This window comes from Aptenodytes patagonicus, chromosome 2 (genome assembly GCF_965638725.1).
Source record: "Aptenodytes patagonicus chromosome 2, bAptPat1.pri.cur, whole genome shotgun sequence".
Classification (NCBI taxonomy): domain Eukaryota; kingdom Metazoa; phylum Chordata; class Aves; order Sphenisciformes; family Spheniscidae; genus Aptenodytes; species Aptenodytes patagonicus.
In genome coordinates, this window is record NC_134950.1 from 127,663,441 (window position 1) to 127,677,852 (window position 14,412).

The 14,412-nt window shown below is 45.1% G+C and overlaps 1 protein-coding gene across 3 annotated transcripts in view; it reads left to right on the top strand.

Annotated features, from left to right (window-relative positions):
• Positions 1 to 3,200: 3,200 nt before the first annotated feature.
• SLC4A7 (solute carrier family 4 member 7) overlaps positions 3,201 to 14,412 on the top strand; it is a 98,381-nt gene continuing 87,169 nt past the window's right edge. For all 3 annotated transcript variants that reach the window (XM_076331151.1, XM_076331148.1, XM_076331150.1), the window contains exon 1: positions 3,201 to 3,359. In XM_076331151.1, coding sequence (XP_076187266.1) covers positions 3,312 to 3,359 — 48 coding nt within the window. In that variant the 5' untranslated portion in view covers positions 3,201 to 3,311. The remainder of the gene's footprint in view (positions 3,360 to 14,412) is intronic.

Genomic DNA, 14,412 nt, shown 5'->3' on the forward strand with positions numbered 1-14,412 from the left:
ACACGAGCCCTATCCATCTCCTTTCATATGTCATCTGGTGCGTCAGTGACAGTTGCACTTACGCTCGTATGCACGAAGCTGGCCTGTTTCTATTTCAATAACGGCTTTTGGAAAAGGTAGGTTTTGAACATTATGAAGTTCTGGTCAACTTGATGTGAGCAGAGACATCACGTTCTTTTCACTCAGGCAGCATGGCATGGGGAAGCTAGGTTGGCCTTTTCTGCTATAGTTACACATACGGTGACCAGATGGAATGCAGCGAGCAAACAAGTTTTTCAGCTCAGCAAATGACTGGGTGTTCACCTGGAGATGCTGCTGTCAGTATAGTGTGCCAGAGGAAGTACGATGGATGAATGCTGGGCCCTACTGCCCTACTGCGCCTTGATTTGTCTATTGGGTATTCTCTGATGCCAGGGAAAAGAGTGCTAGAGCATCTCGCCAGAGATCTCTTCCGAACCCCTCTTCAGAGATTAAGAGTATAATGGAAAAGGAACATCCTTTAATGCCAAAACCTAACTGACATTCATGTCAGTAGGCTCCTTTTTGACGGACTAAACATTCTTCTCACTCTGGCTGAGTTTTTAGGAACACTCTGTCTGCTGTCCCCTGAAGAATCTCACCAAATACTGTCGTTTACTGCGCATTACGGGAAGTCCTTACTTTAGATATTACTGTTCTCTGGGCTGAGTCCCCAGAGAATGGAGAGGTTCTGTGCTCGTGAAGACGGGTTGTGTGCATCCCAATATCAAAGGAGGACCTCTGTGATCTGCCCCCCAAGACATGTATTTAGCACTAATTATGTGGGACCTGAAGTTACAATCCATCCACATTATACCCATGCTGCCTAGTGCAAGATCATTTTCAATGGTTTATCTGAGTTGAAACTCTGACAGCACTGTTGCTGGAAGAGGAAAGGACAGAATAGGTCACAGTTATATTGCAGGTGTATCAAGGCACTTTATATCAAGGTGGTTACTTTTTTGGTGGTTGTGCACAGTGCTTTATTTCTATTACCTGTTCAAACTCAGCTGAGACCTGATCCAGGTCATAATCTTTGACTGAAGAGTGTTAAGATTGCTCCCTGTTCAATCGGTTCCACACAGCTTGCCTTACTTCATCTCCTCAGTACAACTAGGCAGGTGTAGCTTACACTAATGATATGTTCCTCAAAGTACAGGTTATAGTGACCTGGTGTAGGCCCATGCCAAGTCATTCATTTGAAAGCTTCCTCCAAGTTGTACGGGTCAGGAGCTCTGGCCTTATGGCCAGGATTGCATCTGTGCCTGGTGCCATCCAACAGTGGGTGCACCTGCTGTTCCTTCCAGGACATCTGCTTCTGTTCAGGGAAACAGTGAACTATTTTCATCTGCAGACTGATCTGTCTCTGCCAGTGCCTTTCCTGAAAAGCATAGAGAGGACTACTGGTCACCAACCAGCTCTTCTTGCCCACACTCAGGCAAAGGTTCGGAGCCTTTTGCTAGCCTGTGGCCAGCCTCCAAAGCAAGCCGGTCTCTAAAGCTGTGCTAAGCCTCCTGCTGGTAGGCGGGAGGAGAGGCCTGGTTTGCCTCTACAGCCAGGTTTACATTTTTGCCCGCGGGCTCTGCAGAGCCTCCTTTTGTAGTGTTCTTAGTCCAGCACGGTGTTTGCTGATGCACGCATTCCTTTCATTTGCTACTTCTAAAGCTACTGATAAGACCAGCAGCTCTCTTATCTCCATTTGAGAGGGCTTGTTTGAGACCCAGTCTAATTCTGATCCCCTTGCCTTGATCTGTCTTGACCGTGTTGTACCTGCGTCAGTCAGCCTGCCTTCTCTTTTACACTGCATCTCCTGTGATCCCAGCCTGATCCTGAAATCTCTGTGCCTCTCTCCAAGCGACCCATCCAGACTTTGTCACTTTCGGAAGACAAGCTGGGACTGAGCCTGCAGTGAAAGTCACTGGTATTTTCTTCCTGACACTTCTGAGCCATTCAGAGTTCACATGCTGCATGTAACAAGCGCTAAGCCCAGTGCATCCCGAAAGTGGTCCAGGGTATTGGCTGTATTGCACATGTTGTGGAGACGTGTGGCATCTCTGCCCCGCTGGTGCACACCAACTCATTACATTTATGGTATTAGAGCTTCATTGACAGCTTAGTCCAGAAGTCCCGGGCAAATAAAGGCTGCCTTCTAGTCAGGCCAGGCAGGGTTTCAGGGTGGAAAAAGGGGTCACGGCATACAACTTGCCCCCAGACTGTGGTGGGTGTAGTTAGAAGGAGAAGCCCCGGGGTGGTGTAAGCATGTCATCAAGCATAGGAAGCACGAAGGGATGGTTCATCTGCTGTGTATATGCATGTTCAGTCCTATCGGTACAAGGTGTTTTAGAATTGAATGTGTCCAAGGAGGGCGTAATCTTTACAGAGACAGACAAGGCGAAAGTTACCTCTACTAGACAAGTGTAAACAGCTGTTTCTTTCTAAAAACTTTTACTGGCCCAAAGCTTTACAGAGGCAGCCAAAAGCACAACCTTGACACTACCCCCCGCCCCCAGCCTTTTGAATAAAGGACTGTTGGCATATTTATACAAGGGCAAATAATATTATTTTTGGAAATGACTGAATTATTTTTGTTACTTTTTTTCCCCCAAAAAATCAGCCTGAGGCAGGCACCTGGCATGGAAAATTTCAGCTTGCGTGGTGAAAGCTTGGCAGAAGTTACCAGCAAGTGACAAGGGGTGCTGTGCGAGGCAAGCGTCAAACAGCCGTAGTCACCGGCAGCGCTACCGCTCTCCGTCCGGCAGCGCCGGGAGCTCGCTGCTCTCCCGCGCCGGGGGCGCGGCGCTGCCGGGGCGCCGCTCCTGCCGCGCCGGCCCCGCCAACCCGGGACTTGAGCCTTTCCGTCAGGCGGAGCTCGTCCGCCCCGGCAACGGGCGGCCTCCGCCGGGAAGGCGGCTGAGGCGAGGCAGGGACAACCCGCCACGCGGCTCCGCGTGGGACCGCGGCCCCCGCCGCCCCCTCCCGCGCTCCGCGCCCCGCCCCGCCGCGGCGCGCCGGCCCCCGGGGGGCCGCGGCGGGCGGGGGCGTCGGCGCGCCAGGCGCTGCGCTCCCTCCCATTGGCTGGCGGCGCTGCCGGTCGCGCGCGGGGCGGGGGGAGCGGGCGCGCCGAGTCGGTCTGGGCTCAGCCCCCGGCGCGGCGGAGTAGTCGCGGCCGCCCCGTCCTGAGGGCACCAGCGCCGCCCGCCTCCGCCCGGCAGCCAGCCGCCCAGTCCCGGCTCCAGCTCGCCGTCCGCCTCCCGTTCCGCGTCCCTATCCCGGGCGATCTCGGCGGGGCCGCGATGGAAGAGGAGCGGGCGGGCGAGCAGATGAGACCGTTGCTCACCACGGTAACGCGGGGGTGGGGTGCGGTGCGGTGGGAAGGCGCACAAAGGGCCGCCGCGGGGCAGCGCCGCCCGCGTCGTGCGTGGGGCCGTCCCGCTCCCCTTTTGTCGGGGGACGGGGGCACGGCAGGGACCCTCCTCTGGCTCCTCGCCCCTCGGCGGCGGCAGGACGCGGAAGCGGCGCCTCAGGTACCTGAGCGCCCGGGGCTCCGCGGCCTCTCTCGCCGCGGGGCGGGAGGGCGCAGGTGTGCCCGCGTGCCGGCCTCGTGCGCGCGGCCGCCCCCCCCTCTGCGGCGGGCGGGATGGGGGCAGCGGGGCCGGAGCCTTTGTTCTGCCGCCGGCTCCGGGCGCCGCCGCGGCGTGCGCTCGGCGTCTGCGTCTGCCCCGTCCCCCCCTTCCTTTGTGAGATCCCCGCGGGGCTTGTGCCGGCGGCGGTGGGCGGCGCGGCCGCCCCTGGCCTCGCCTTTCTCCCTGCCCCCGGCCCCGCTCGCTGACGAGTTCCTGGGCGAGGGAGAAGTGCGCACACATGGCAAGCAGCGAGCTTCCCCTTGTCCTCATGTTGCACGGCCGCGTAATCGGGTCAGGTGGTGGATACGGTTCCCCGGCGGATTTCTAGTCTTGGCGGGGAGGGGGGGGGGGAGGCGGGGGATAAGGGGGACGGGAGTGTTGGTGCGGGAGGTGGGTGACACTACGGAGCTTGGGTTCATTTCCTTCCCGGGCCGGTGGCTAAGTAAAGCAGACATGTGTTGCCTTACTTCCTGTGCTACTGAAAAATACATGTGGTTCCACAGTTGTAATTTCCCCTCCCTTCAGATGACTCAAAGTCTGGATTTTGTTAGTGAGCCTCTGAGCCCTTACTCTGATATTCTCCTTCAAGGCCTTTTCCAAAAAGGTGTCGCACAGCGACTTGTTTTCAGTGCCTGAAGAGGAGGGATGTGTAGTTTGTGACACAAAGAATGCTGTGACGGACAGAGGAAAAACACGTGAATTTTCATCGCTTTTCCACTACTCTTCAAGGAGAGACTTGAGTCACATTTGATAAAATTGGCAATCTAATGAAGTGCTAGCTTCCTGTGACATCAGTATCTTTAGTGTGTCTTTCCTTTGTTATAACAGGAGTGTTGATAACTTAGTGATTCAAAGGTCCATGAATTATGGAAATTCCTTGGATTATTACCATCTTTGTATGTTGGCTTCAGAAATTAACGTATGTGCTCACCTCTAAAGATTTTGTAGATCTATTCTAGACTGCTTCTCCACCTTCTTGTCTCTGCCCCAAAAAGGCATATTCCTTATTTGTGTTAGCTTGTTCAAGATAAATTCTTGGTAAGAGCAGACTGCTTGATAGGTTTAATTCATGTTAAAACTACCTTGCCTCTCTGTAGGAGGTATCTGTTAGCTGGCAGGAGAATACTCCCATCTAGTAAAGAGATACTAGGCTGCATGGAGCAAGTTGCAAAAACTTTGGGCTTCAAGTGCATGGGGTTAAAGTGCAAGATGCTAATGGTTACCCTCAGGTGAATCCGAATGAAAAGAGGATTACAGACTCCATGAAAGTCAGTGTGCCCTGAGCACATCTTTGTCAGGCCCAGCAGGAGTCATTTAGGTTCTATTGTAACAGAAAATAACTAGGGGCTTTTGGGACAGATGCATAAGCTGCTGTACTACCGCATGGTCATTTTTGATGTAGGTGTTTTGAACAGAGGTGCTCAATGGAGTGGTCCAAGTTGGTTTCCTCGCAACAGCAACGCCTAGTCAGGAGCCTGACCTTGGTGCCAAAGTGTATTCAGGAGGTAGCTGCAGCCGAGACAAAACTGAAATGGTTAGAAAAGTGAGAGAGCAGAAAGATTGGTAGGAACTAGAAAAAAGGAATTTCTAGGGAAAACACATGAAGTAAATGGGTTAAAGGAAAGACAGGACATGCTGATCTTTGGGCAATTACATAGTATAGCAGTGTTGGATTTGTTGTGGTTTTTGTATGCAAGAGGTGTAATTTTATATACACAAAAGCTACTTAATCCAAAATACAAGTATTTTTGACAATACAGCTTGACTTAATTTTTCTAATCCTGTGCTTCTGGTAGTACAGGCCACCTTCCTGCTAGCAGAGCTTGCTGAAACTGCTTACACTTGCATAGCTTTTTCAGAAATAAACATCTCAGTAAGATGAAAGGACTTTGTAGAAAGTGTGAATCAAATCTGAGAACTTAAGTGCTGTGGTTTAATAATACAGAGGCATGATCAAACAAAGAACTCCCTAACACTTCCTTTTCTTCCTTCCTCCAATGTTGGTAAATCAAGTGGTTCTGTGTTTATGTAGGATTAGATACGTAATAAGTATCTAATCTGGTGCTTCTTGTATGGAGGAGCACCTCTGTCAGTCAGCGCCCCCCCCCCCCGATTTATTTCATCAAAAGTCTAAAATACCCTTTAACCTTGCTTGTTTTGTATTTTAGGTCCAGTCTTAAAGAAGAGAATCATCAAGTGTTTAGGACATTGGTATTTTGAGGAGTCTGCTTGGTGGCGATGTGTACATGAAAGTCGGAAGGGGGAGGTGAAACAAATACCTGATATAGTTATTACAACCAGACAGCAACCGATGGTCAGAACATCTGGGATGAGTAGAGAATACAATAGGAAAAAGCTATGCAACTGCATGTATCCATGGTTCATACCTTACGTACTGTAAGCTGTTCTGCCCCTCATCTTAGAAAAGATGCATTACTATTGGAAAACGTTCACTGAAGGGCAACAAGATATGAACTAGTTCCTAGATGAGAAGTGATTGAACGGACTAGGACTTGTCAGTCTAGTAGAGATGATGGGACAATGATATGGTAAGGCTCTATAAAACTCCTGTGGAGAGAGCAGGTAAAGATGGAAGAGGAGGCACATAGTCAGATCAGAGTTAGGCGCTAGGTTCAGAACAAACAAAAGGAGGTGGTTCTTTACTCAGTGTAGGGAATTCACGGGTATACTTGTGTATCCATCGTATAGCGAGAAGGTTTTGTGGACTTAAGGGGAGGTTGGACAAGCATTGGAAGACGGATACATTGAGGTTAGTAAATGAATGAGCAACAGCCTCAGGAAATCTGAGTTGAAAATAGCTGGAGGTTGTGAGAGTGTAAGGAGGAGGAGTTGTATGCTTGTCTTGTTTTTCCTCTTCCCTCAACGGCTACTTGGTCATTCTTTTTTGGTTTGTTTAAATAGGAGTAGAGCGCATTAATACGTTGCTTTCTATACAGTGGTGAGTTTTGCAGTTACAGTCATAGTATTCAAATGCTTGATACTGAGTACCAGTGATCTTGGTTCTAACTTCTAGCTTTTGTCATTATGGTGTTCATTACCAGATAGTTTGGTGGGTTTCTTTGCAACAGCTCTAAGTAGCATTTAAAGGAACGTATATTGCAGTTCTGTCTCTAGGTATTTTGCAGGTAATATTTTCAAAATACTTTATGTTATCTTAAAAAAAAAAAAAAAGTAGATGGAAACTTTTTTCTTTAGTATTTGATACTACTTTCATGTATGTCATAAAATGTTCACAAGGTTGTAGACCATGCAGTATGGCTAAGTAACGGGTTTATGTTTCTTTGTGTTTCTTTTCTTTCAATGAAACAAATCTGTTTTTATCACTATTCTACTGTAGATGACGATAGAACTGAAAGTGGCTCTTGTTGGAGAAGGGCATATTTCCAGGCTTCTCCTTCTGGCTTTCCTAATCAAAGCATTAAAGTAATGCGGTCTGCCATATCTCGCTGAAGAGGGCATTAGTGTCCCTGTGCTTTTTCTGAAGTAGCTATGTGGTTGGCTACCGCTTTTATTTTTTAACAGCTGTGCATGCACATTATCAGGTGGGTTTTAGACTTTCCTGTTCAACAGTGGTTGTGTTTCAATGACAGCTTTGGGCTTTCACTCCAGGCTTCATTTGAAGACTCTTTCAGGTACAGCCCACTTCACTAACACACGTCATTGCTTCAACGGGGTCTGTCCATTCCTTTATACCGATGCATCTTTTTAATGCAACAGGGTAGTGACTGGTACTCCAACTTCTCAAATCCATAACAAAACACATGAAGGCTTGTAGGAGTATAGGGTAACAGACGTCAGAGCCACCTGAAATAAAAAAAATACACAAATTGATGAGAAGTATCTTGTCAGAATTGGCAGGTAGTTACAACTTAAATAGTTTAATAATCAAAAATACAAACTGCGTTTTCTTTTCAAGAAAAATCTTATCCATTCATGAAAATGAAATTATGTTTTTCAAGGGAGAACCAGGTATTTGGTGGCAGCTAGACTGGAGTACATAGTTTCCGAACTAAGCTTTGGTCCAGTTATTGCATTTCAGATAGCTTGGTAACTTTGTCTAGCTGTGTAGTACTTCTCTTAGGTGGTTATTGAAACAATTCATTTTAAAATATGTTCTAAGTCTTGATTTACCTTGGTGGTACTTCATATATACAGTACAGTATGTACAGTATCAATACAGTAAAACAAAGTTCTACAGAATTGATTTAATACCTTTCCATATAGCTTGGATGACTTACTGTTTTAGAAATTGACTAGTGGAAAGTGTTCTTTTGTGTGATTATTGGCCTTCTTATTTGACATGTGGCTTTTGTGATGGTAAGTCAAATGACAGGTTTCTGAAGAATATTATGCTGGTACATATAAATTTTTTTCATATTAACATAGTAAGCTTGAGCTGCTGTTTTCCCTTTATGGCTGGACAAGGGTAACCGAGGGTATGTTTGTGCTGCATAATTGAGGACTGCGCAGGAAACTCTCCTCCCCCACGAGTTCGTGGCGTCTGGCTGAACACATGTTCTCCACAAGTTAAAGCAATACAGTTATACTGGTGTGGTGGTCCCTAGCCCTGATGAGAGAGAATTTTACTAACTTGACAACCTTGCAGACTTGAATCTATGACTTTTGGGAGACAAGCTGCTTTTCTGTATTGTGCTGTTTGGGTGGGGTGCATACCTCGTACAACTTGCACCATACAGTGGGCTATGTGCAATGTCTCTGATCACCTCTGGGTTAAAGTACTGTAAGCTGCTATTAAGTGTATGTGCCGGCAGTCTTTTTGAGTTCTTAAAAAGTTACCATGGCTGTCAAAAACTTGATGTGTTACTTGAGAACTTAGGCTTCATTGCAGTAGTTTTATTTGCTGTCCAAAATAAGCTGTAGGGTGTACCAAGTTGAGTAGTTGTTGCCTTATATCCATGTGATTGATCTGCTTCTGTAGGTGACTTTTGACATGTCACCGTGATTGGTGTTGGCTTTTGAATATTGATATCCTTTACACAAGGATATTTGTTACACAAGATCTTTAGTGGTCCTGAAGTAGTACTTAGTAAATAGAACTGCTCTATAACTAGTGATTGATAAAATACAGAGTATAACTTGAATATACTTGAACTTAGCTAGAAAAGGTCTCCAAAGAATATTGTCATGCTTTTGGTATAGCATATTCTGAAATGATAAAGTTTAGGGACATTTCAAATTTTTTGCTGAAATTAAGATAGCTGCCTAGCTAATGTTTTGAAATAGTGATATGAATAGTAAGATTCAAATGAGATTTTTATAAATAAGCAGGTGGAGAGAACCACCACAAACTACTTAACCCTGTAGTAAATCTGAATGCAAAATTGAGACTATGGATTCTTCTACAGGTGATCTTACAATGTTCTTAAATATGTATTTCTAAATTTACATTTGTACAATTAGCAGTAGGTGAAAATATTACATTATTTTTAAAAAAGTGCAACATTTGCATTTAAAAAGTCAGTCCTGACATCTTAGAAGCTCCTTTTTGTATTACTGAGAATAAACATCGATTATGCAAGCATCTCAGATCTACCTTGCCAGCATATCTCAATGGTTATCAGAAGGGATTATCTGTGTAAGAGTATGTGTTAGTTTGTGCTTGGCACCCTCTGAGTTCCTTGTTCACTGGAAGTTAACTTTGCTGCAGTAGAGAGAGCATGTCATGACAAAGGAAATGTGTATTTTAACCAGAAGATGGAGCCATTTTAGTTACAGATCAGCATGCCTATTTACATAAGTTTTTGAAAATTTGGTTTTTTAAAGTCTTTTCAGTCATTTTGCCTTTAGAGTATGGCTCATAGTTATAAATATAATTTCTTTATCTACAGAGAAGACTAAATGTTTTATTTTTCCAACAACAGTGCCAGGATTGTACAGTGGGAAGGCTATTCCACTTTCATAAATGTGCAAAAGAGAGTGAATGCTTGTGCTTTATGGGAATTACAGTTATGTCTGTAAATTGTCCAGTGTCCTGTGACTAGAGCTCTATAGCCTTTGTACACCTTGTGTTGCCTGAAGTAACGTTTCGGAATATTGATCCGTAGCGTTGTATCCGACAGTCTGGATGCTCTTGTGACTTGGGCCCAGGAAAGGCTGTTAGCTCAGACTGAGATTTTGTTTTTCCTACTCCAGTGCCTTAAACTAAATTGACTCAAAGCTATGTAATGGAATGGTTGTCCTATTTGGGTATACTGGCACAAGTTGTCTTATTTCAGCAATGTTGGAGTGCTTCATAACCTTGAAACACCCCTGGCTTATTAATTCTAGCAAGTCCCATTTTAGCAGAAGTATTTGCAATGCTGTGCTTATATCATCTTGTATCCTCCTTCAGCATCCACTTTTCTAAAAGGTATATTTATGTTTTTCTTAGAGTTTGACTCTTTGCCCCTGCATTTATACTTAATAATGTACCTGATAGACTTTCCCTTTCCCCCACTCTTTCAAGTCTTTGGCACTGAAGATTATTTTTGGTGAACACAATGTCAACTTGAAGAGTAAGACCTTATTCAAATCTTCATTTTGAACTCTCTCAATGTATGGTATTTTGTGTGTCATCTTCTTCCCCATATTCCTGCTGTGAGAGAATTTGAGGTTTCTTGTGACTCAGTTTTTGTTGATTTTTTTTTTTTAATCTACTTATTCAATCTCATTGGAAGTTTAAATTTTCTATGAATGATACAGAATTAGTACTGATATTTTTCATAAGACGTAGTTGTGCTGGAAGGCATCTAGACTTGTCTTGTTGGCAGTATGGCTAAGACAGTATCCTGAAATACCAAAATATTTTTAAACTTAAAAACAGACTTGAGGTTTTTTAAACTAAAAGAGAGTCTTCAGTAGAAGGTTCCAGATTGGGCACCTGTTGACAAACTGTTGCCCCAGTTTAACAGAATTTCTGGAGTCTGCCTCCGAACAAACTGGAGCTTCCTGTGAATGAGGCATGTGGGCAGAGGCTGCAGAGGGAAAGGGGGAATTACTTACAGAGCAACGTCCCACGTCCCCCCACCATCTGATGTATGTTGGAATTCTGCTGTTTGACCTTCTACTCTGCCCTCTGCTACTGTTCCTTCTACAGTACAGCTATACTACTGAGGATCTCTTAGCAGAGGTCTGCTTTTAGGTGGGGAGAATGAGGACTCACATGAAAACTTGACTTTTTTTCGGTTATTATCTTTTCACTGGGGTGGCATGCGTGTACTAAGAGTGTGTATGTGGACAGCATGTCTTGAAAAACTATGTTTCCCTAAAGTGTAAAGTGAAGATTCCTCTTCCCCCCCCCCCCCCCCCCCCCCCAATTGTTGCACTAGGCTGATTCCGCTGCATTTTCCATGACTAATGTCTACTAAATATATGCTGGCTGTGTCTTGACTGGGATCTATTTTGAGATGAAGAAAAAGATAGCTAAGTGATTGTAAATACCTAGGTTACGGCAAGGGTAATGATATCAGTTATTCCTTGCTAGAAAAAGCTAAGAATTTGCTTCAACGAAAAGTGCCACTTCTGAACACCATGACTGTTTCACTAGCAGAGTATAATCAGAAGACTAGAGAATCTCTAATCAGGCTGCTTGTTTGTATATCTTTGTTACCAAAGAACAGAAAGAGGTTAAAGCAAACCTGTGTTCACAGAGGTGTTGTAATAGAATCTCATTTGGTGTCCATTTCTGGAATGTGATTGCTTCTCAGTGCAAAAATTCTGTCACCATGTCAAGAGATTCAGGCTACTGTGTTCTGGATCTCAAAAGTCATGCTAAGCAGAAGCATGTGTGATTTCTTTCTTTTAGACAGGGTTATGAGTAAGCTAGTACAGCTAGTAAATCATGTTTATTGCTAGCTGATCAGACTTCAAGTTCACATTTAGAAGCCCTGATTCTTCAGATTCTCTCTTACATTTGTAAGAAAAGGATGTATAGCAGATGCTAATGTGCGTAACGCCTTGTTGTACAAAGACCTATTTTCTGTTTCTGTTGTATAACTTCAGTTTTGGAGGAAAAAATTAAAATGTGTTTTCTCCCCTTCGTACTGCCCTCCACCTCCATTGTTAGTTTCAACTCCAGTAACTCCACCCCTGCACGATTAGATGATGTCTGTATATTCCTCCCCGCCCCCGGCTTCCACCTTCCATGTACTGTTTTGCATTTGAGGTCAGTCACAGGTTCCCTTTTCTTTCATGCTGGTCCATTGTCAGCCCTGCTTGAATTCCTGCATGCAGGAATGGTCCCTCTTGTGCTTTGAGGAGGTTGTCCTTGAAGGTCAGCCAGCTCTCACAGGCTTTCCCTTCACCCTCCATGGTGGTCTTCCATGAAATCCTACCAAGAGGATCCCTGAACAAGCTGAAATCTGCTTTCCTGAAGTGCCATGTTGTAACTGGGTCTTGCACTGTACTATTTGTCTTTCTCACTTCTCTCAGGACTTTAAACTCAGCAATTTCATGGTTGCTGCGGCCAAGGCTGCTCTTGACTTCTGCATCTCTGTCTGGTTCTTCCTTGTTTGTGAGCAACAGGTCCAGCAGAGCATCTTCACTAGTTGGCTCATTGATCACTTGCACCAAGAAATCATTTTCAACACACTCAAGAAATCCGGAGTGCTTGTGCTTGGCCACACCCTACCAGCAGATACCAGTAGTTTTAGTATTTAGTACCAATGTGTACCAGGGCGTGCAGTCATGAAGCTTCCTCCAGCTTTCGAATGAAGGTTTCTTGATAAGGAGGTCTGTAGCAGGCACCTAGCACGGCATCACCCATGTTGGGCTGTTCTCTGATCCTTAGCCATAAGGTCTTGACTGTCTCGTCACTCGTTCCAAGCAAAGCAGTGTTGTAGACAGCCCTTTCCATAGACTGAAACTCATGTTCCTTAACTTTCCAGCCTGGCTTTTCTCAAGAGCTTGTATCCGTCCATTGCAGCACTCCAGCCATGTGAGCTGTCCCACTGTCACTGTAATTCCTGTGAGGTTGTAGCTCTGCAACCGTGCATGGACTAAGTTCTCCTGTTATTTCCCATGCTGTGTGCGCTTATGTGCAAGCACTTGAGATGGGCCCCTAGACATGCCTCTTTACAAGGGAAGTGTGAGAGCCTTCTGTCATGTGTTCCCCATGTCTTCACTTCTCTTAAGTGTGACAACCTTTCTCTACCATGCCTAGTTTAAAGTCTTATTCACAAGCTTAATGCGCTTGGTGGCAAAAATACTCTTGCCACACTTTGTCAGATGGATCCTTGTTCCTGAAAAAAGTTCCTGTGGTCATAGCAGTAAAAGCTCTGCTGATAACCACATATTGACCTTCTGGATGCATCTACTCTGCCCTGAGCCTTTTGCTTCTCACTGGAGAGACTGAGAAACACTACCTTGGCCTCTTCACCCTTGCCCACAGTCCTCAGCAGTCACTCTCGATTTGCTCAGTAATTGCTTTTTGGAAGTGTCACTGGTGTCCATATGGATAAGCAGGAAGGTGCAATAGTTTGAGGATTGGATGAGTCTCAGTCTTTCCAAAACATTATTCAGCAAGCAGCAGACCTCCCAGGTCCTCCTGCTTATCTTCCCTCTTGTGCAGTGTGTTTATCCCTTCCTGCAGCTCTCTCACCTGGCCACTCAGCACCTCAGAGATAGCAGTGGCCTCATCTGAGGGTGGTGTGCTATCAACAGCACCAGGGAGGAGCAGCGGGTGCTCCCTGCAGCCCAGCACCTGGATGGTGACATCCTCCCTGTGCAGTTCTTGGACTTGGGATCTCTGATGTGTGAGGGACAGTTGCTTCAGCTAGTGTTGGAGACTTCACCCTTTAGCATGTTGCACAATCTTGAATGGTGTTTCAGGGCCCTTTGTAGGTTTGTCGTGTGAACTGCTGCGACCTCTGTTAGCTGCCTCTGTGGGCTGAGCCCTGGGAGGTGTGCTGTGCCCATGTTTATGTTGTTAAACTATTAAACTTTGCCATCTAGTTCTGTTCATAATATAGATTTAAAGCACACGTTTATGTGAATGTTTTGTTCTACCTGCAATTGGTTTCTGATAGACACATCATGTCAATATTATTTTAACAACTCCAGTATTGTAAACTTACTTGTAATGACTACCATCTCTGCAAGGCAGCTATTCATTAATAATAATCATGAATTTTTTTAGTTGGCTGGTGCTGTTGTGTCGGCTGATGTTGCATAACTTCTTGGCTTCTCAGCTTGGAGGGACCAAACGCGACACATTTTCATGTTCACGTTTTGTCAGGTCATGTGCCTGTAATAATATACATCTCTTTCCCTTACCCTGAAATACTTAATGAGGTATTTATTAAATGCTATGAAGTAGAGGGGAGACAATTCTGCCATATTGGAGATGCTTCAGTTGAAAAGCCTGAATTTTCTTCTCTTTTTCTCTGTGATATCTGTAACATAATTTGTTGCAGGTGGAAACACTGCAGCTTCGGTCTATGTTCTAGGAATTATTTTCTTCACCTCTGTCTCTTTTATAGAGGGATTTTAACTGAATAAGGCTCCTGGTGCTTACTAGTGCTAGATAAAACTATATTATCTTCTTTTCTAGTTGCTCCCGAGAAAGAACACTTAAAAGAAGGAATCCTTTTGTGGGTTCTCTGACTAACTTGTGCAGTCAAAGGACTGATTGCAAGCTCTTTAATTAGCATTCTAAACGATAAGGTAGGATTGTTTAGGCTACTGCTAGACTTATTGCTTCTTTGTTTCTATTAAAAAAAAAAAAGCTATTGGAAAGATTGTATTTAAACTA